We start from the raw sequence: 22,929 nt of genomic DNA, 5'->3' as shown, positions 1-22,929 counted from the left end.
CACTTGCCATTATATGATCCCTTCAACAGGCACTTGCTTTTCTAGCTTTGAAAACATTTTAAACATTGTGTTTTTTCTAGGTATTTTTCCAAAAAGAGATAAATAATTAAATCAGTTATTTAATTCCCTTTTCAATCTTTTTCCCATTTTATAAATTGCAGATTACTTTAAGTTTTGGAAAATAAATAACATTTTATAGTAGACCCTGGTCATATGAGGATCTAAGGGCCTTCAGAGCTCATTGAAGTGAGTGAAAATTGAAGGTGTTTGACATTTTTCAGTTAGGCTTGTCTAGTCTCTGCCTTTGCTCATCTACGTTCTGTTAAATATATGTGTATACTTAAAGCTTTTTTAGTCTCTTTTCTGAACTCAGTAGTAAAAATGTGTTAGCAGGAATGGGATGGTTCATATGATAGTACCTTGCATTTGGTCTGCCTAACATTTGGTCTGCCCTCCATCTGAGTGACAGAACTTGCAGTAGTGACACATATTGCTACAGCTGAACTCATGTATTTAATCTGTTTGGTTTCTTAACTGGGAATGAGATTAGGATTATTTATTTCCCTTCTGCCTTCATTTATTGATTCCATAGCAGAACTTTGTCTACAGACAGAAACTTGTGTTTAGTTTCTCTTCTGAAGCCCTTCTTGACATTTGAATTGTGATAGAATAGCTATTAATATATAAATGGTGGTTTTGGATTGAAACATAGAAACCTGTTAATGCCAATGCATTTTTTTTCATCCTTTATGTTTCAAGAGTGATTGCTCTATTAGTAATGGGGAAAAGCAATGAAGTGGGGAAGAACATTGTTTTCATTAATGATGTACATGTGGTTAAGAGCTACCTTGCCGTGTTGGACAGATATCACACACAGCATTTGTCCACTCCATCGCCACCACATGTTGTTACGATACTGAAGTCTCGCTTACACTAGAACTTGTTTTTTGACATGTACTTGCTCAATTAAATTCAGGATATGAGAGTCAGGTTCTGCATGTTCTCCCGGGAATGTGGCAAAGACCTCTTCCTTCCTTTGAAAGGTTAAACAAATATGGTTGTCTAATGATAACCACATGCATAGAGTTGTTCAAGCTCATTGGAGGGAAAGAAGAGTCGATGTTAAGCACTGCTGTTTAACACAGAGCTCCCACTCCTGTGAGAGTATAATCGAAAACACTTTTGTTGTATGTGCACGATTTGGAAGGGCAAAAAAAGTTATCTTTAGATCCTAGACGCTGTCATGGTTGTGCTGCCATAGTGTGGCAGTGACAGTCCACAGGAGAACACAGAACAATTTATGTTCTATGACTTCTTTGTCTTTTTATGTTGGGACTTCAGAGGCACTGATAAGAAAAACGTCACACCCTTTTGAAGTGGTAGATAAGACATATACTTAACTGATAAGAAACCAGACAGAAGATGAAGTGATTTGTTGGGGGCCACAAAACCACACCTGTGTTAAGAATAAATCTTAGGAGTTCAGGTCTCACTTGCCTGGTTGAATTACAAGAATGCTCCCTCCTAAATATTGATGTGATATACTGTCATTTTGTGTTGGTGCACATGTTTGTCTCCTATTGCAAAGTGTTTTTTGATTTTTTTTAAAAAAGGGAAAGAGTTCTTGGACAAAAAAACTCACAATACTGTCAGAAACACTTAAAACCTGCTGAAGTTTGAATTTTTTTTTTAAATTGTGAAATATATTGGCATGAAAATAAAGCCAATAAGTAAAACCAGTACTACTATTGCAAGCATTAGGAATGACAAAACTGAATAAGTAATGAAAGTTAGAAATGTTCTTTTTATCTATATTGTTTCTGCACCACTTGAAATCATATTTAAGTATATTTTCGTATTTTTACATGTAAAATTATTCGCAAATTTGCACAAATGTATAAAGATAGCCAGTCCAGATACAAATTCTGTGGTGACTGGTGGCTTTTCTGTAAACATACAATTCTTAATGGATGCATGTAATGTCATTCTCTGTGTTTGTAGAACATGAAAAAGTAGTTGTTGGATAGATGATTAATTCACTTCAGACATAACACTTTTCATGCTTCATCTGCGGTGAGGTTGATGTATTTTGCTCTACAATCTATCTGCATCCTAAATGCCCTTACAAATCTCTGAAACGGGCTTTTCAACAAGTAAGGCTTTCCTGGGAGTACCAACAATACCTCAATGCATCTTAATCAACGCAGTGATGTGTCTAGTCTGAAAAAATTGCATCACTAACTTTGTTGGTTTAAGGAAATAGTATTAATAAGCCACACATGAATGCAAGAATAGAAAATTCTTAACAATGAAAGCAAATATCTCTTGTTTAATAAATAGGGTTCATGGTCAAAAAATACAAATTTATTGGCAGTACATACTAATTTGAAACTTGAAATGAGTATTTGAAGCATCTTTACAAAGAGACAGAGTTGATTGTCCCAAGTTGTAACTGGTTTGTCAGATAATGGCAAAATAGTAACACTAATATATAGGTACTGAAATGACTAGTCTAGTGAAAGAGAGCTTGAGGGATATAATGGTGATATTAATTGCTGTAGCATTATATTAATGAGATAAATCTGTGGTTATCTATATTCTAGTTAAATTATTTCTATTATGGCACAGAGTTTAGTTGCAGAGGATATAAAAGCATTATCACAAAGAATCTTCAGAATATCTGATTAGATTGAAGCATGTCATTTACCTTCAGGCATTACAGCAGTCTATAGTTTCACTTGTGGAATTTCACATACAAGTGTGTGCACCATGTGTTTTCTGTTGTATTGAGAATAAGTTATTTTGCCCATGGAAAAATATTTCCTGCTTACTTTAACTGATAGAATGAAATTCTTGCTGAATCTGTAATGATGGTGGTCTGTCTCTAATCTACAAAAATTAATGTATAGTTTAAAGTAGAATATTGTCTTCTATTTTATGATTGCATTTGTTATTTATCTATCTGATGCAGAACATAAACATGTTAATCAGATCTGTGTGTATTCCCACATATTGATATTTCTGGATCACAAGTGAAGTGAACTTTGACTTTTACCTCTCAAGAAGGATATTTGTCTGTGAAATTACTATAAAATTCAGCTCTCTATTTTGGAGAAAATCAGAGCAGTGGGTTTAGAAAAAGCTGAGTTCAGGGGTCAGGATTGAAAAGGGGACTTTGCTTTATGCCTTATTGGCAGAGTTGCGTGCTGTCTTAGACTGAGATACCTATAGGTGCTGGAGGGTAGTATCTCATAAAGATGACTGAGTTGTATGGGCAGTGCCTGCTTGTTTGTATAGCTGGTTTTAGCTGTAGCTTTTCACTTTAAAATCAGATTCTTAGTGCAAATTGATGACAGATCACTAGAGTGAGAGGAGATGCGCTTACACATCCTCGCTTGAGAATGTGGCCCAGACTGCTCCATGGAAACAAAAGAGGAGAAGCAGAATCCATGTTAGATTTTGCTTTTAAATCTATTTTGCGTGCTTGACATGGAAATATGCCCATTCACATTTCTCATTTATTTATCTCTAGAGAAGTTTTTTTCAGTGGAATTGCATATACTTCCTCCTCCTTTGACCTGAATGCTGGTGCCCTGTAAAAGACAAAGCCTGGTACCTGTCTGTAAACGCTAGATGATGTCTTGACCTCGTTTACCAGCTTTGGCTATTTAAGATGGCAGCCACTTCAGTGCTAATGTCAGGAATCCCTCTAATGCAGCAGGCCTCCCGTTCTAAATTTACTCTCCTTATGGTTTATGGTCCCTCCTCTGTGGCTGCAGCATGAGGCCCCCTTTTTATGACTCACCCCTCCTGCCCCCCTTCGCTCCCCCCTTCCTCAATCCCTCCCTTCCTCCCCCAGATGGTAACCCTTTGTGCACATTGCCTCTTTGCAAGGAGTGCTCGCTGGGTGTCTAGCGGATTGGCTGCCACAATGTGCTCTTTTGTTGCTGCTAGGTAAGATCAAATTCGAATGAAATCCTGTAATTCAAATCAGGTTAAAAGGCTGTCCTTGGAACTTCACAATTTTGATATCCAAGGATGCTGATAGGGGCCTCAGACTGAAGCACTCACGGGAGAATAGCACTGCTTGTCTTTTAAAGCAAAGTTAACATTATTTTGCATTTGATTTTGGAACCTTTATAACATCCTGTTAGCCAGCAATGATTGTTGTTGCAGTCAAATGCCTAATAACAATAGTTAGACTTGGGGGGGGGGTGGGTTTGTTTGTTTGTTTCTGTGTACAAAAAAAGCATAAAAGGGACATATATGGGAGAACAAATATAATTTCTTAAAAAAAAAAAAAAAAATCAGACTAGTGATTTTTCTCCTGACTATGACAGCTGAACAGCGTTTGTGGTATGTGTGTGTACATGCACATTTTGGGGGGATGTTCACAAAAGCCAGCCTTAGACCAATCTGACTTCTAGAGGAAACACCAGGGTACCTAAAGTTAGAGTTCTGCTCCGTATTGTCCCTAAAGGAACTTCACTCTCTCCGATATACAGAAGCCTAGACAGATTTGTTTTCTTAATGAAAAATTTTTGGATTTCCCCTTTACTAGAATATGTGCTCCTAAATCACTTGGGTGTTTTCAGAGTATTACACAGGAAAGACAAGTTAACAGGTAGTTTAAAGTGTGTTTTACACAAAAAAATTACTTCCATGGAGAGCTGTATTAATGGAAAGTTGACCATAAACTTTCTCTAATGCCTCATTATTTGATCCGTGACATTATTTCATCCTTCAAATGGTCACTATTACTTTAGAATACAGGAATATTGCGTACAAGAAATGCATAGTGTAACTTTGTAGGTACTCGTCATTTTGTTCAGTGAGGAGAAAAAATGATTGTGCTTATCAAGTTGCTTTGGCTTAACAATGGCAGGATGTAGCCTTGTGAGCAGCGTCTCATGAATAGTATTTACTAGCATGGCCAATATTATTCTTTGTGCTAAATTTAAGTCTTACATGCTGCTCTTTTACAACTAATTAATTTACTAGTAAATTTACTTCAGTAAATTACTAGTTTTTAATAATAACCTTTAATTTCTTTCCCTTATATGCCTTCTTTGCTCGATGGTGTTAGAGAGTACGCTGGGGAAGGCCAGGCCTCTGCAAAAGAAAACTGCCACTGCTAAGTACTGGCTGGGATTTTACAATGTGACTCAACTTGCCAGTGTTGCAATGCTGTTTTCTCTCCCATTTTGTCACATACAAAGATACTATGAAAACCATTTACAGAGTAGCTTCTGTTCAGCATTCTGACTACATAGCTTTGCTGTCAAGCCTCAGGATGTAAGCTGATTGTCTGCAAAGGGCAGGAAAATAGTGTTTAAAGCGTTTTAAGCAATGCTGGGTGGTGTGAATTATCAGTTGTAGTTTCTTACCCTTTTGCTGAGGAATCAGATACTGATCACTGCCAGAGGGACAATAGTGGGACCCTGGGTGAATAGTCTGACCTGGTACTGCAAATCCCGTGCTCCTACTTTCACCTGGAAAGGTATAATTTTCAATATGGTACTTTTATGAATCATAGTTTCTGAATCTTAATATAGACAGTTCTTGCAATGACCCTCGTAAGACTGTTCATTGTCTCAGCCATTAGCTTTGCACTTACTATCAGCGCAGTTATTTCACATTAAACTTGGGTCACAGGAGTTGCCGCGTCAGAACAAACCATGATTAAAATGGAGGATTCAGAACTGAGACTCCAACTATAGCAGTGTGGTGGAAGATTTTGTCCTCAGTTTGAGGCTTACAAGAGCTGCAGGTGTAGCTTATTCATTGAAAGCCCCTTAAATGGAAACTATTTCCTTCCTATGGTAGAAGACTGACAGAATCCTATTTAGACTGCTAACTCATTTCTTCTGATGTTCTTTATCTTGAGCTGGTGATGAGCCACCAACCAATCTGGTTTGTTATATCAGAAAGAGGTTGTTTTCTTCCTCGCTAGCATGGAGTTGGAATTTGCATTTAGGTAACAGGCATCAGATGTATGTAATTTTTGCTTGCATGCAATTAAAAATACCTCACATGGATACCCTTCAGCACTAGCTCACATGAATTAAAAGTTATGTTACATTAAAGATGATGGTTACTGTTTTGGGAACTCTTATGTGGGTAAATATTTTAATATTTTTTGACATTATTTCATTGCTGTGAAAGTGCCCAACCGAAGTTACTCAAAAAAGATAAAGAGAAAACTAATGATACACAACAGATCATGGACTGGCCCAGAAAGGGGCAGTCTTCCAAGAAAGAGTGGAATCTTTGGAATTATTTTCCTGTTACATTTTTGGACAGTACTGAAACTCAGGTTGTGTTTTGAAGAAGTTTTTTTTTGCTCTTCCAGCTTTAAAACAGTTTACTTACACCTAGAGACATTTGAGACTGTGCTTGTTGAATTCAAAGGAGACAGCTGTGATTTGATGCTGTCATGGTTCTACTTTATAAAATTGCATGCCAAGAGGTAAATAGCATATAGATAAGTTTTTTTACCAGCCTTACTATTTTAGACTAGGATTATACAAAAGGCTCTAATGGGAACAATAAGGGCCCAGCTACACCAGGCAGCTGCTGGGAAGACTGAGGTTTTAAAACTCATGTTTCTTCATTCATTTAAAAAGTAAAAATATCTTATGTTTTATTTTAACTACAGGTTGCCTTTACTTGGTAGATACATTAACAGGAGATCCAGAGGTTCTGCAAGTAGATGCTGAAACATACCATGAAAAACTCTTGAAGAAATCATCATCCACTTCTGATGTTTTGTCAATCCCTGGACGAGAAGAGGTAGTAGGCTGATGTTTTTCATACTGTCAGTTAGACACTTGCAAACTAGTTTGATGGTTGTGCTCATAGTCTCTGAACAGGGGTAAACTGGTGTGGCCAGATTACAAATCTCTCCAAATCAGCAAATTCTGCATTATTTCAAACAGTTTGCATGCTGCAAATGAGAGATAAGCTTAGACTACAAGTCTAAAACCCTCTGAGTGTGCATGAGGGTTTGAAGTACTTAGCTGATCTTTACATCTCAACCTGCCTCCTTATAGGACTGAATCAAAAGTGGATTTGATATACATTTATACCATGGCACAGCTCTGTATTCTGCCTGTACAGAATTTTGCTTCCATTCTTTCCAATACTTACACTGATAATTTTGAATATGGGTCCTCCCAAAGGAATTCAGATCAAATGTGATTGATAGATGCTATAAATACTGTAGGTGCCAATGTTTTAGGGTCCATTCCTGAGCCACCTGAAGGGATTGCACTGGAGATGACTGAGCAGGCCTGTTAAAAATTCTGACCTCAGTCACCTATGAAACCTTTCATTCGGAGCATTTTCTCGATCGTAAAAGGTGTGCTGGGCTACCTGTTATTATACCATCCAACCGGTAAGTGGATTAGTTGAAATAACTGTTTGGAATATGGTGGGTTTTCTACAGTTTAGGAAAATAATATGCAGTAGTTTCTAGAAAAACGCTGTTTCAGGTGGGTAGCTTCATCTTTGAGTCGTGAATGTAACTAGCTTTAAATACTCTTTTAATGCCCTCTAGTGGACCATGTAGGGTTAAATACAAACAAACCTGAAAATGCAAAGATCCTTAAATTTAGGACTTTTGTGTCCTTACCTCAGCTTTTCATGCCTGGTTGTAGTTTTAGAGGCTCATTTGCTGTTCCATTAGAAAGGAGGGTAAGTTAAAATCCCAGTCAATGCTGCGTGTATTCCTGCAATAATAGCTAGACGCGGTGAGATCAGTTAAAGGTGGACTTCTAGCTTTTGATTTTTGAAACTGTCTTGATTTTGTGGCTTGTCATCAGACCTTAAATATATCACATGACTGATTTGAGTCTCATAGCAACACATTTCTCTTTGCATTCATTTAATTCAGGTCTAATCTAATCTGCAGTCAGACAGCTAGTCAAGGTCATAAGTAATAGTAATGTTCTTGATGTATTTTTCCTTATACTCTGTCACAAATAGTTCAAAGAATGTTGATATTTTGTAATTAAGAATGAATTAAACGTAATAAGGTAAAGCTCCCATCCCCAGTGAACGTCTCAGCTAACCATCTCTATTATATACCTACAATCTGAAGGATGAGAATTCTGGTGTTTGAATAACGGCTGCAGTTACCAGCCTTTTTTTTTTTTTTTTTTCTCTGTGCATCTGAATTAAAGCAGGTTTCAAGTGGCAGGACTGGCAACCGTGAATAATTATTTAGCAAGTGTTAAGTGGCTGTCAACTCACTTGCTCGGGTCATAGAACTTCTTTTTGGTATGGCATGGTCTTTGGTCAAGCATTCAGCACACAAATAGCAAGGATTATTGCAAGTCGGGATGGGAGCACATTGGCAGCGTTCACAGAGAGCTATGCTTGGCTCATGCTGATGTTGTTAGCACCTGTGAAAGTGCACATTATCTTATAAAACAAAACAACAATCATAGCAGTATTGGAAACAGTACTGGCCTTTTCATTATAGTAATGCACCCAGGTGCCGTAATAGCATCGATGCTGTTATATTTGAAGCATGCAAAGAACGACTGAATCCCCAGAACATACCGAGACTTCAGAAGCTCACGAATACAGATTTCAGGCAGTTTTCATTTTTTTTTTTTTTCCTGGAGTCCAGTGTTTGCATAGATGATCCCAGGATTCTGGCACTCATAAACTAGTGAACACTGGTTTCAACTTAAAGTTGTTATCTTGAATAATCCATATTCATACTACTCCTTCCATGCACCAAGAAATATTAAATGTATCACATGACTGATTTGAGTTTCATAGCAAACTGACAAATGGGTGCAATTAGAGAGAGAGGCACACCCACACATACACAATGGACCAGATTTTTGAAAGTACAGTACATACTGTGCTAAATTATGCACGCTCTTTGCCTGTACCTAAACTTACACGAGAGCATTTGCAATATTCATATGGAAATCGTCATCTCTATGCATATAGAGCTGTTTGAGCACAGTAATTTTGTGTTTATGTGTCACATCATTTAGAAGTTTAGTCTAAGACTTGAGAGCTTGAGAGCTGCATTTTGATTTTAGCTTTGCCTTCAACATAACCACCTTGTGCCAATTATCTACCCTCCCTGTGCCTCACAGATAAACTGCCCAGGCACTGCCCTAGTGCTTTGATACTCCCTGTACCCTGAGGCTTAATTCATTGTTTGCAAAACACCACAAGTACTCAGCTGGACGATGCTGTAAGAAGTGCAAGTTGTATTTGTTTTTATTTGATGTGTCTGGCCTTTCATAACATTATTTGTCTGCATGTAACAGTGTTCAAAGCCAGGTTATTTACTAATCATAGTATCAATCGGCATTAAGGTCTTTGCTAACTTTGGTAGCTTGATTTCTTTTAAATTAACATTACTTACTGATAATATTAGAATATTATGTATGTTTCAGTGCCTTGAAGTTCGGGACTGAGAGGGTGTTGTGCTAAACTTACACCATGCACATCAGTAAAATATATCATAAGTGTATCTAATACATGAAATACTTCTCGGGAGCTTTGCGGTACAAACAGCTACAGGGATTGTTTGTTTTTTAGGTTAAACTTGAAGATTCCTGTGTGCGTTTTGTTCCTCTCTTCCGAAATAATTCTACTTGCAAAATGTTGCTGTTAACTGATCCAAAGGATAAAGAGACAGGTTAGAATTGGTCAAAATGTTTTGAAATTTGAGTAGTTGTACTTTCTTTACTTTTAAGATGGTCTGCTTGCTTATATATTTAAATATTCTTGGTTTTGTTTTGAATATGAAGTGGATTCAGCTTGCCTGTCAGGGATTTGTGTTGCTGCACTACTGATTAGAAGGGAGGATTGACAATCAGGGCTTTTAAATTCTATGCATAGATCTGCTGGTAACTGAAAAATCACCTTGGGTAAATCTGTTATTCTTTCTGAGTTTGTTCAATAGGGTAATATTTTTCTAATTCAGAATGATGTGAAATTTAATGCATTATAGTTTGGAGAGAATTTTGAAATCCTTAAACAAGAGCAAATATATATGTGAAATTTTAATAGGTCTTACTGATTCTTATTCATATTATTTTTATTTTATGATATCTTCTTCAGTCCTAGGTTCAATTGCTTCCTATTTCCAATACTGGTGTGTGAGGGGTAAATTTGGGGTGAGACCTTACTCAGGAATTGAGCTAAATCCATTTTATTTGGCAGTTCTCTCAAGATATTCTTTACATTTTACCAGGTTTGCCTTGCTCACTGCTAGTAATGTTGGTGTTTTCCCATTACAACCATGTGTCAGCCTGACAGGGATGCACTACAATTGTGTTACAGGCAGTAGAAGTCAGCATGTGCTTACTGGTGTTTCTGTTTCATGAGTCACTGCTTAGAGTATCAACAGGTTATTAAGATTTTATCAATAATTGTATCTAAATCTTATCTTCCTGCTATCAGGATTGTAGTATCTTCAGACACAGCCCGATTTCTTCATCCTTACTCACTTAGGCAAGTGTCTTTGACTACAGAATATGGAAAAATACAGATGCAAAATAAGTAGCAACTCTTAATACCACTGTCATTAATGGGAAACTTGACTCCAAGCTGAGGAGTACCAGAAGCACAGGCTGGGACCCACCTAGATTAAATGAAGGGTGCTGGAGCTGTTGTGGAGCAGTGGGCTATAGAAGTTTTGGAACATCTACAACAAAGACATGAATCTATGCGTTGACCAGTTTTGTCACTTAGGGAATACAGAACATATGAAACCTCTTAAACTTTCAGCTTCCAAATGTGGCAGCAAACTAATGACATCTGTCATTAAAAACCCACTTTTTTTTTGTTAAAAAAAAAAGATAAGATATAAATTATACCTGAAAGGCTGTAATAGCCAGTATTCTTAGTCATGCAATAAAGACAAGGTGAAGAAGTTTAGCACTCTGCTCAGTTCTGAAGTGTGTCAGGTAACAGTCTTACCCTCCTAGAACAGGTACTATTAGTGTAACTAAGTATTCATTGTTCAGTCCAAACCCTGTAACCAGGAAATGTCTTCATAAGAACAAAAAACAGATTAAAATCATCTGTGGTTAGAGGTGAACTCTTGTAAAGTTTTCCAGCTCCTTTTACATACGATTTCAATTGAATGTTTGCTAATGGGTTGTGATTCACATAGTTTAAGGTAGGAGACTTTCCAAGTTGCAAGTATAGTTAAAAGACTTTCTGGTCCCTCTAAAAGTACTGATATAGAATTACTTTTCTGACATTAATTTATATATTCTATTAGCATTTTTCTGAAGAGAGACAGGCACTGGTGTGGTAAAGGAGAGAAGTGTATCTACACTGGAGGCCAAACTTGCTCTCTGAGAGCAGTTGTGCATACCTACTGGCTCATGCTCAAAGGAATGTAGTGAAAACAGTATTAACTTAATTTAGGCTGCACAAGAGGAATGGGGGTCTGTAACAACTACAATGAAAGAAAAGAAGAATTATTAAATAAATGCAGGTGAAAGGAGTGCATTTAGCACAAATCGTCAGTTAAGTGATCTAATAGTATTAGGAACAGCAAGTATTAATGACATATACGTACACAAGGAAAAAAATTATTTCCCACAGGAACAAGTCAAACAAGTCCACATTGGACCCTAAATTATATGATAGCTATCTACCTTAAGAGCTTAAACCTGTCAGAATAAACTCCTTATTATATTATAAACAACAGACTGAGTGACTACTGTGACCTCCTTGCAAAATTTTAGCTTGAGTCACCAGCCCATAGTCACAGAAACAATCTCACAGAGATCAGTAAATCTAGTTATTTAAGTAAGGCCTGCATCATCTGGCTTTTAATAATTCCATTTAAAAGTATGATTTAAAGGATTTTACTGGAAGTTCTTTGTTTCTGGATTTTATACACTATAAACATGTGGCCAGCCTTCCTACATGCATCAAATTTGACTGATGTGATTTTTTTTCTTTAGATGAGTTTTAATAAATTTTCATTAGTCCTCTGAAGTCTGCTGGGGTGTGTGTACTTGTGTATGCATATCTATACGTACGGATATATACATTTGAAGTATTTTATCCAGATATTTTTCCCACAGTTCAACAGGTTTGGAATTGACTCTTAAGGCAGCAGACTGTGTTAATGTGGCAAGTCCATCTGGATTTGCTTACCTATATGACCTTTTGTTCTGACCAGTGGAACAGATGAAATTGTTTCAAAACCAATTCCTTCGGAGAAAATCAGTATTTATTAACTCAGTCATCATTTCTTAAGGACACGGACAGAAAGTTAAAAACACTAAACAGGTTGGATGATTTTTTTTCTTCCCTTGAGCTTTACATTTTTCTTGTGAACTTGAGTTTCATCCAGATGGGTGAAGCAAACAATCTTGCTGTAGTTGATCTTTTCTCTTTCTGATGTGCTGTCTGGTATGTCTGCATTTTAGTTTTACTTCACACCAGGAGTGCTCTTAGAAGCAAGTTTCCTGGTTGTCCCCACTTACTGTGCTTCAGTTAGTATCAAGGAGCAGTCTCAGAGTGTGTGAAGTGGATTACTTTTGGATGAAATGAAATTAAAGGATGCACTCCAGAAGCATACTGATGTACCCCAACCTCTAATGGCCTTATAGTTTTCAGCACCACCTTAGAATCTGAGCATCAGATTATCTGCACTGTATGTTTTGCTCTGTGAATTCAGTTTTGTTAGTGTTAGTCTTGCTAATGCAAACATGACCCACTGATTTTTCCTCTTGCAATTAATTTGGACATTTCTGAAGTCCAGTGGGGGAAGGCAGCCAGGGGTGTTCCAGGATATGCTGGGGTAGAGGTGCTTTACTGAGAAGCAACTGGAAACAGAGTAGAAGAGGCAGATAATAAGTGTGTAGGGCATGTTTAGTTGTGTACTTCTCAGTTCCTGGTGTGCATAGTGAAGGAGCAAGAAGAGTTAAAATCCTTATTATTTGGTTCTGCCACTGCTCACATGATGCTCTGAGACCATATCATATTGCTCCCGAGAGCCACAACCTTCCTCTGCTCTGGTGGTTCTGCTGACTGGTGACTGCCAAAACCCCGACTAGAACCTTTTCCATTTATTGGTTCTCTTCTCCAGCTCTATCCCTGACACCATCAGTTCCTTCAGTTTCTCTGTCATATCTCCAGCTTTGCTCCTGGTGGCTTCCCAGCATCCCTTCTTCCCTAAAATGAACTCTGTATCAAGCCTTGACAATGGCTGGTGTTAACCACATACCTGGGCAGTACCTTCATCTCAGTGAGAAAGCTGTATACCTTGTATGTCTTGTGTTCATATGTGATGGGATTTCTTTCAGCTTCATTTGTGTTTACATCTATAATGGTTAAGTATTGTATAGATAAAATGATGTATATAATGCTTATGAAATAATATTCACTACAATATACTTATTTTCCCACAATTCCTGAAGAAAATATTGTCAATCTAATAATCTATGTTTGAAATTCTAATAATTAAAACTCTGGAAAAATCCTGGATTTAGCAGCCTAACTACAAGTTTGCCTGGGAAGATATTTAAAGTTTGATGGCATTTAATTCTTGAACATAGGTTAAAGAGGGGTTGATTCCAACACTGAGATTTATATCTGATCATCTTGATCAGGTGGGTTGTCCAGAAGTGACGTGTAGCTTGTGGTCTGAAATGACCTGCATATTTCCAAGAGAAAATGGGTATGGTAGCTTTTCCACAGGACTTGGTCTTGGTTGGGAGCATTTTTAATTTATTTTTGATGGGCTGAGGGTTCTGTTTTGTTAGTATATCTGTACGGATGTTTTTATGAGAATGTAAATTGTGTTGTAAGGGCTTACAGAGCGTAGCGTGGGTGATTAACATCTTTATAACACTAAATAAACATACCCTATTGTGGCGTTTTCTGTATGCTGTATATAATAATTTACAATAGCTGTTAGATGCCATGGAACATTTATCACAAGACACTTGCAACAAATCATTGAGTAAAACTCGAATTGTAGAAGAAAATGTAACTGGTTGCAGGAAAGATATCTGTCTTAGATACTCGAATGGCTGCCATTACTGCAGCATCTGCATGCCTCCCAAGCTTTAATGTATTTATTTTGATAAGACTCTTAGGAGAGAGAGATGCTCTTACTCTATTTTAAAGATAGGGAACTGGGGGACAGAGCTATTCAGGGTGTGTCAATGTTGCAGAATGCAGTTTAATGTAGGATCTCAGAGCTGACCTAGGCTTGGTTGCATGGAACTTGCTGTTGGGGTAATTTACCATTCTCCTTCCAAGGTGGAAATCTGGCACAAGCGGCCTCTGCAGGTATGTCATCAGTCTGAAATACTGCCAAAATTAAGGTAAAGATGACTTTATCTAAAATAAAGAACTGGTACATTCTATATTTATTAAATGAACTCAGATGACATCTCTCATGTATAGTATTGACTTTAATTTAGTTTGTGGCTGAGGGATGCGTTTCAGCAATTCAGATGAAGGCTAGGGGAAAAGAAGTACCAAGCTGGGTGTTGTTTTCATTTTTCTGCTTTACTCTGTGTGTAGAGTCCTGATGTGCACATTTCATTCAAATAGTTGCACATCAGTGTGGGAACATTTGGCCATCATAGCCTAGAAAGTAAAAATATAATCCAGGCCTGGGTTGGGAAGGGATCCATGTTTGCCTAGCAAAGGGAGACATTTCATAATCACAATTGCCTTATGCTCAGTGCCTAATTCAACTCAGTATTTTTCAGTATGTATTCCAAATACCCATAGTGGTATGGAATCAGAGGCTTCAGAGGCTCTCAGCTTCTTGCAACACTGTGAATATGTCTGTCTGACTTCAAGTGATGAAAGTACTGAGGTTTAGCTTACAGGGCAAGCCATCCAACTAAGCATATATATACTTTATTAATTGTGATCTGAAATGTATTAGACTTGATCCTTTTCACCTAGTCTTGCAATTGTAAGATCAAGCACATCGAGTCTTGTAATTGCAAGATCATTGTAATCACGTACATCATGATTCACAGGGTGCAGGTGCCATGTGTAACTTACTGTGGGCAATAACTTGATCTCTTATGATCAGGTGAACATAACTGAATGTCTTGGAAAGAGCAACAAGAGTGGGAAAGGAGAGTGAAGGAACATGTGGTCTCACAAAACATGTTTGCATTTGAAATAGTGTTCCTCAAAGTTGATTATAAAATGAAAATGAGAATATGGGGAAGCATGGATGGATTTAACTGCGGACCAGATGTTGACTTGAAAAATTATAACAAAAAGCAAAGTACATATGTTTGTGTGAAATCTGGAGAAATGTTTTTCCTTCAAGGAAGACATCCATATAGATAAGGTTGCTCAAGTAATGTGATGTGACAGTTGCTATGTCAACTAGCGTTCCCTTCCACACATTTAAATTATTGAATAGCACAGTAAATGTTCTATAAAAGTAGCTCCTTAGAACATGGTTATGCATCTTCCTATTTTCCTCAAAGATTTAAAAAACTTTTCTGACCTTTACTATGTGTGTTGTATGTGTCTGAACTATGTGCCAAACCTCTGTGCAGCTGCCATTAAAGTCAGCGTTTGGCCCATTATGTCCCCTTTGTCTGACTCAGCTCCCTTTGTAGCTGCATGTTTCATGGATGTGTAATGGAGCAGTGCCTGCCTGCATTTGAAAGCAGAGTGAAGGGATTGAGGGAACAGATTGAATCCATCACAGAAAGAGTATGAAACTCCCATGCAAGTAAGTGAATAATATTTAATGAGTTGAATCTGGTGCTATAAACAGGCATCTGCCCTTGCGTGCAATACTTTCTTCATTGTTAACCCAGTACACAAAGCTTTTTGGCACATGCTTTAATAATTTATTTGAAATATAAGTTAGCTAAGCGGAATCTCCAGCCTTAGAGCCAGTGGGAGCTGGCAGAGGCTGAAGCAAAAAAGGGAAACCTATGCACATCAGTGACATTTGTATAACCTGAGGCTAAAGGAGGTAAATGTTGAATCCTCTAAAGCCATTTCACTTCCTTGTGTGTGAATTTATCTCTAACTCAGAGATGTTTTTTAACTTTCTTGTGTTTGTCCTTAGTTGAGTAGCTTAGAAAACCAGTGGACAGTGCACTCTTTTAGGACTTGAGAGGTGTGAACTCCATGTTGTTCTTTGCAACACACTTCCTATATTATATTTTGTCTTTTTGTCTAAAAATAGGGGTGCTAGCTGCCCTATTTGAAGAAAGTGAAGATAATGGTGTTCTTGAGCAATCCTGAAATAGTGGCTGTCACCACTGTAAGGATAATAGAGTTCTTTTTGCTGAAATATTTGCTGCTTGACGTGTGGGTGGTCATAAATGATCAAATTTATGTGTTTATTCTAAAACCTGATCTAAACCCTTAAAATCTATTCTGTATCCCTTGAAATGACCCAATGTTAAAACTTCTTCTGAACAGGGCTTGGCAGCAATTTCAGCGTCACTGTTGCTGCTTCAGTCTTTCTCTTGTAAATCTAATGGCAGGCAATGAATTCTGTAGATGAACATGTAGGAGTAGGGTTTAAATACTTGTTTCTGCATATGTGAAAAATTCAGGAAGGATGGGAAGAAGTGGGGTGCGGTTTTGCATAGCACCCACACAAGGACTTGACTTACGTGTAGGTTGGTCACACACTTCTACATCAGGGCAAAGTGCATCTTACTTATGTGTGCATATGTCTGACCTTTGTTGATAGAAACCTCTCTGTATGCGTTTGAACTTCTGTAGGTATCTGTCCATGCAGAGATTAGGAGTCTCCACTCTAAAGGTGCAGATAACCAGTCACATAGGCAGCTGAAAAGTTATTTGATAAAGTAGATATGAGAACTTCTGTGTTTGACTTGTATAATGCAAATATGGGCATGTGTGCATGTGGACAGGGGGAAGTCTGAAAGAAACTTCAAAAATGTAATCTTTAGCTCTCTCTGTCCCAAATGCCACTCAAACTTACTGTGCTACTGAACAGATATTATGCAGGAAGTGCTTTATTCATAAGGCACATAGGTTGTCACACCAAAATCAGATCAACTCCTGAGAAAAATTACCTTCACCTGCTGTCTAGTGTGGTACTGAAAATCAGATATCAAGGGACACGGAGGTGAAACTGAAATGCAGTTGTTGCTCTGCTGTCTCACAGCAGATCAAACTGGAGACAGCTGGAGGGACAAGTAGATCTGAAGCTGTTTGTGGAAAGATTCGGAACTAACTTTGTATTTATTTGCAGGTAATGTGTTCCCTGTCTTTTTCTTTTTGTAGTTTTGGCAGTTTATCTGGACCAACGTTGGTGGCCTGTTGAAGATGTAGTAAAGACAGCTGATCCTTCTAGAGATGGGCTAATTTCAGTAAGGATGCTATTTTAAACAATTGCCTTTACCCTGGAATTTCCCAGCTAGAACAATCACACATAACTGCCTCTGGTCTCCTATAGCTCATGCTTTATAACCTGTGGGATCTGGGCTGTGTGGCTCACCAAGCACTTCACATCTCTCCTGTTGCACAGTGGCATGGACATTACCCTCTCTAAACAATTTCATGCATGCAGTTTATGATTCATCTGTGGGATTTATTTTGTTTTGTTTTTAGTTTAGCCTCACTGCCTACGAAAGGAATAATCAGATAAAGTAAGTTACTACATTAGCAGTAACTCTTCATATTAGTGTTGCTTGACTGAGTGTCTGATGGGAGGTGTTCCTACCATTTGGAGCAATGTCCTATGTAGCTAGTTATAATTTTTTTTGCCTTGGATAATGGTTATATTGTGTTAATGTAATGAAATTGTTATTTAAAAGTTTCTATATCTGTAATTCTTTTTCCAAATAAGCTATCTTAATAGAATGCAACTACTTTTTTGTACTTTGAGAGATTTGGGTAGCCTGTAGTCCGTTTTCAACTAAGTCAGATTGCCTACTGCATGTGAGCTTTGTGTTGCCATGAGGCTATTAAGTCAGTTCTGTTTCCTACACAACCCTCTGTGTCCAGCTTTGATCCTTAATGATTCTGATCCTGTATTGTTTTTCCCTAATATCTGCCATACATAGAGTTTAATTATTCACTGAATTAAGTAGACTTTTTGTGGGTAACTGAACTGAAGGGATTTTGAGATACAAATGCTTGCAAGATAGAACTTGGAGCAGAAGCACAGGCCTTCAGGCTTTCAAGTATCTGCTGTATCAACAGAGAATGAAAATAGAAAACTTGCCCCTTCTAGCTCATTGCTAAGAGGTAAATTGTCATTATCTGTGGAAACTATCATTTTCTTTTTCAGCACTCATATAAAGCCTGTTGGCACCACTTTTTACATTGATGACCAGTATGATCTTGTTCCTTTATATTTCTCCATCTCTGTCCTGTCGGTTGTCTAGTAAGAAGCACAGCATAAAACCTAATTGTTCATGTTACACCTAGATTATAAACTGCTTGGGACAGCCTGTATTTATTCTCTGTTTTGTACAGAGTGTAACTCAGTAGGGTCCTGACCCACTAAAGCTCTTTGATGCTGTGGCAAAACAGGTAATAGGGGAGAGGTGACCAGAATAACACAGTGAATCCTGTCTTTATTTCACTTTCGAGTAGGATTAGATTGCTTTGATCCTGTTTCCAGATCTGTGACTAGTTTGCTGTGACTTATGATCAAGATACTTCTTTTCCTGTTGCTTTAGATTTCCTCTGTGTGACAACAGGAGATATGTCAAGCTTTATAAATTTTTATTAAATTATTCTATGCCCTCTGGATAAAGGGTGGAACACTGGGAAAAGCTGGTTTTGTTATTCTATCTGAACCAATTCATGAGGTATTTTCCCCAAATTAAGTGTACATGCTTTCTGACCTACTCCTTCCCAGGCCCTTTTAATTTTGAAGCCTGTTATGAAATGCAAAATACTATTCTCTGTTTCATTTTTCTTTGGTCTGGTTTTGTTTGTTCTCTAAGGTCCAGACATTCAGAGAAAGGATTGTCCTCTTTGTTCTGAACTACATTATTTTTGGAATGCTGGAAGGGAGTTCAGCTAATGATGCGTTCTTTCTACCTCACTCTGCCACTGAGTGTGCCAAGATACTCTGGAGAAATGGTGAGGCTGTTGCCTTTTACTCGGTCAAGATGAAAGGTAAGGTCATTTTAGAGACATATTTCCATTGGTTCCCAATAGCTAGAAATGTAATCCTTTTGTTTATCTTTCAGTGTAAATAATCCTGGCTCTCATTTACATTTTTATATCAAATCTCTCTCAGAATGAATCTGGGGAACAAACCTTCCATGAATTTGGAAGCCATCCATATTATTTTCATTGAAACATGATGGCTCCAAACTCTCTTCTCAGTTACACTGAGTGATCTGAGGTACTGGATTATTCCAATAAAATAGGCTTTAATGCTGCCAAGTAGAAGGTTGTACATCTAGGAACAAAGAATGCAGGGCCTACCCACAGAATGGATGACTGCATCCTGGAAAGAATGATATCTGAAAAATGGAATATAGTTCACGGTGGAAAACTGGAGTAATAGGAGTGGCTGGTGGTGAGAAGGGGCAGTATCCTTGGATGCGTAACCCTGGGTTGTGTAGAGGAAGGTGCATGCACTAGATCAGTCCTGGAATGCTTTATCCAGTTGTGGTACACCTAGTTTAAAGGATGACAGTTAATTGAGTTCATCATTAATTGATTAACTAACATAGAAAACAAACAAAATGTCTTTTGGTCCTTGAGGGATATTTGCACCAGTGTAAGCCTTAGTGAAGGTCTTTTATTAAATAGAGAGTTTGTAATAATGCAGGTACATCGCTATTAACCAGTCTATAGTGGAAAAAGCTTCATTAGAATAACTCCAGGTATGCAGCTGAGTCCGTACCCCCATGTAAAAGCTGTTACCAGTCTGTGTTTAAGATTTGTGGGTCTCATCTTGATACCAGCAGCTTGAATGTAGAGAAGTTGGTATCTTTGGAGCTAAATATATTGTTCAAGTCAGTAATCTGTAGCCACCTGTCCAAAAGGGGAGAACAAGAAGCAGCTTGAGAGCTGCACAGATATGGATTGCTTTTGATTCCACAGGAGAATCTGGAGGTGCTTTCTCTTAGAGTCTCAAAGGCCAGCAACAATAAGAGATGTTCTGCAATTCTGCTGCCTTAGGATGTGCAAAATCCTTATTTGCGCTGAGGTGTAACTTGTACACCCCTGTGCTGGTACAGTGCTACTGTACTATCAGCAATGAATCAAGTCTCAGCCTATGATAAAGGAATCTTGTATGTCTGCGAATATGCAGATGAACTGCTTTGTAGTTGGCAAACACTTCATTTCCCATAGTACATTTTCCTTTAAGTCCATAAATATTTCTGAGCAAAGCTTTTGGAAAGGAACACTTGTATGGGCTGTAATGATTCATGCTTCAGTAAAATAAATTTGCACAGTAGTCTGTTATGGGTGGAGTATTGGCCAAGTTGAAACTGTTTCTGAGTAAGTTGAGAGTCACAGTTTGGTTTTAAACTAGGTCCACATAAAATACAAATTCTTCAAGTCCAGCTCTGTCAGCATCTGTCTTTTGTTGCCAGTGGTTTTCTTCTCTGGGCAGCTATATTTGTTAGTTTTTGGCCTGTGTTGCAAATTACTGTAGTCTTTTGCCAAAGCCTTTTCGGGAAGCTTGAAGTTGATTGTTTTTGCCCCGTTTTGCTATTTGCTGTATGCATGTAGAAAATAATTCCTCTTTCTGAAGTTCTTTGACTTCAATTTCATACTAGCCATGCTCTGGCTGATCCTATTCTCTCTACTTTCTAGAAGAGGCATGGATTTATTAGGCCCAAAACAGGCTTTTCACAGGGTTGTTTTAGATTTTTTTTTTTTTTAAACTTTTCTATTTTTTATCATAACGTAAGTTCTTTTTCCTTTTATTGTTCTGGTCAGAACAGTTAGTAAGGGCAGCTTTAAGTACAGGACTTTATATTATGCTGGACTTCTGTTACAGCTTCTGGTCCTAGGAAGAATTTATTTTCCTCTGTGCCCATCATGTGATTCCCTTTATTTCCATGCTCTGCAATTACTTGGCCATTCTTTATAGTTTTATTTTCTTCACTAGGTAATTGAGACTCTCCATGCTGATGTTGAATTCAACTGTATTTCTCATTTGTGAGTTTTTCATTACCTACAGTATGACAAAAAACAGGCTTCAGTGGAACCAAATAAACCAGAACAGATCTGTGGAGCATGGTTATTTCAAACTTAAGTCATCTAAGTGAATCACAGAAATGGTGACCAAGGAGGAGAGAGTCTGTTCTATCTTTGCTACGGATTTAGTATGCTGTTCTGCAAACTAAATTTTCAGTGGACTTCAGTGATTTCAATTAACTGTCTTGGCAATATTGTAAAGTCATTTCCATTTGCCAGTTCCTAGGTGGCCTGTACAAAGTGAACTTTGTAATTTTGGTCCAGTTCCACACATCCATCCATCTTATGAACATGCTTAGCTGGATCTCTTTTGATAGTCTAGCTAAAGAGAGACAGATGGTCTTGAGCACCCGCCTTGCTCAGAGACGCAGTAACTGCAAGTCAAGGTTTTGAGACAATTTGGCAAGTACTGAAACTGACCATCCTGCACCTGTTGTGTAGATAAACAGAAGGCTCATTCTTCAAGGCTATCACTTTTCGTGAGTATTAGACACCTTTATTAAAACAAAATTTATTCATGACTACACAGATCATCACCATAGCCTCTCTGGTATGTGCCTATTCCTGTCCAATGACAGGCATGCAGCATTTACCACTGGGTATACTAAAGATTGATGAGAAGTACTAAGCCACTAATGAGGCTGATAAGACACTTTGTCACGTGTCAAGATAAATGTCTCCAATTTTATCTATGTCAGTGGCTTCCATATTAGACAGCTGAGGAGTTAGACCTTACTGAATGTAGCTACTTAAAGGTACAACAGGAAATGACAGTTCCCTGTCCCTTTCTTTGCAGACAGCAACCTGAAAATGAAATATTTTGCAGAAAGCCTTCATATAGATATTTTGGTTTTGAGATCTGTTTTACATTCTTTTAAGTATTTCTTTCAGATTTTTTTTCTTGGCATGCCCTAAATCTGTGTGAAAACCTCAAGAAGAATGTGTTTTGTGTAGTGATGTAGGATTAATGGCCATGGTTACTGACACTATTTTTTTTGTGCAATAAGACATGTAATCCCCTGAAAGTATTTCTTTTTTATTTACTGAGGACTAGTAATTACTGCAAATGGACTTTAACCACCTTCACCTAAATGTTAGGCTAGTGTAGAAGATTCATAATGCAAATAAATCAGTAAGTAAGTTGGAAGATGCTATGAGACAGGAACGTCTTAGTCCCTTTAAGAATAAAACAACAAAACTCCATTTTATATCCAGCTTTTTTTCTCTACTGTTATGTGTTGCTGTTACTATAACATATAGGACCTGCCCAGTTGTGGACCAAGCTGTCTGTGGTACAAAAAGCAAAGGTGTCAGATTGTCAAAGCCTATCCCTTCCCAAGCTCTCTGTGTCCCTCCTGTCAAACCTTAGTAGTAGAAGTGTGGAGCAAGATAGTGTTCTCCGTGATGTGAGTCAAACCAGCCTTAACAAAATTGGATCCTCTGAGAAGTCTGTAAAACACGCAGTTGAACCAGGAGTAAATGCATTGTTGGCTTCTCATTCATTCTTTAGAGATGCTCCACAAATCACAGTTTGGGAACACCTGGCTGCAACAACTCTAAGCTGATATAAGCTAGGCGTCAAAGCAGCCCTGGCCCAGCCTCTGCTTTTTCCTACTCCTGAGCCTTAGAGATAGTCTTTGGAAGTGGCTACTCAAGCTAAAATCCATTTGCCACCTGTCTTCATATAAGCCTTTGCAAATTTATTTTAATACTTTGGTGGCCCAGGTGGTATTCTCTAGAAATAGATCCCTAAAAAGATAATAGGATTTTATT

At 37.8% G+C, this 22,929-nt stretch overlaps 1 protein-coding gene across 3 annotated transcripts in view; it reads left to right on the top strand.

Annotated features, from left to right (window-relative positions):
* The window catches only part of LOC141965460 (protein FAM169B-like), a 40,856-nt gene that overhangs the window by 6,233 nt on the left and 11,694 nt on the right, over positions 1-22,929 (top strand). Inside the window, exons 1-5 of one of the 3 annotated variants that reach the window (XM_074917119.1) lie at positions 6,683-6,792; positions 9,120-9,220; positions 9,571-9,670; positions 17,263-17,348; positions 18,936-19,110. In XM_074917119.1, coding sequence (XP_074773220.1) covers positions 9,634-9,670; positions 17,263-17,348; positions 18,936-19,110 — 298 coding nt within the window. In that variant the 5' untranslated portion in view covers positions 6,683-6,792; positions 9,120-9,220; positions 9,571-9,633. Of the gene's footprint in view, positions 1-6,658; positions 6,793-9,119; positions 9,221-9,570; positions 9,671-17,262; positions 17,349-18,935; positions 19,111-22,929 lie in introns of those variants that run through there. The other 2 variants (XM_074917117.1, XM_074917118.1) reach the window with 2 other exon arrangements.

This window comes from Athene noctua, chromosome 13 (genome assembly GCF_965140245.1).
Source record: "Athene noctua chromosome 13, bAthNoc1.hap1.1, whole genome shotgun sequence".
Lineage (NCBI taxonomy): Eukaryota > Metazoa > Chordata > Aves > Strigiformes > Strigidae > Athene > Athene noctua.
The sequence above is the reverse complement of the archived record's forward strand: the minus strand, read 5'-3'. Positions and strand labels throughout refer to the sequence as shown.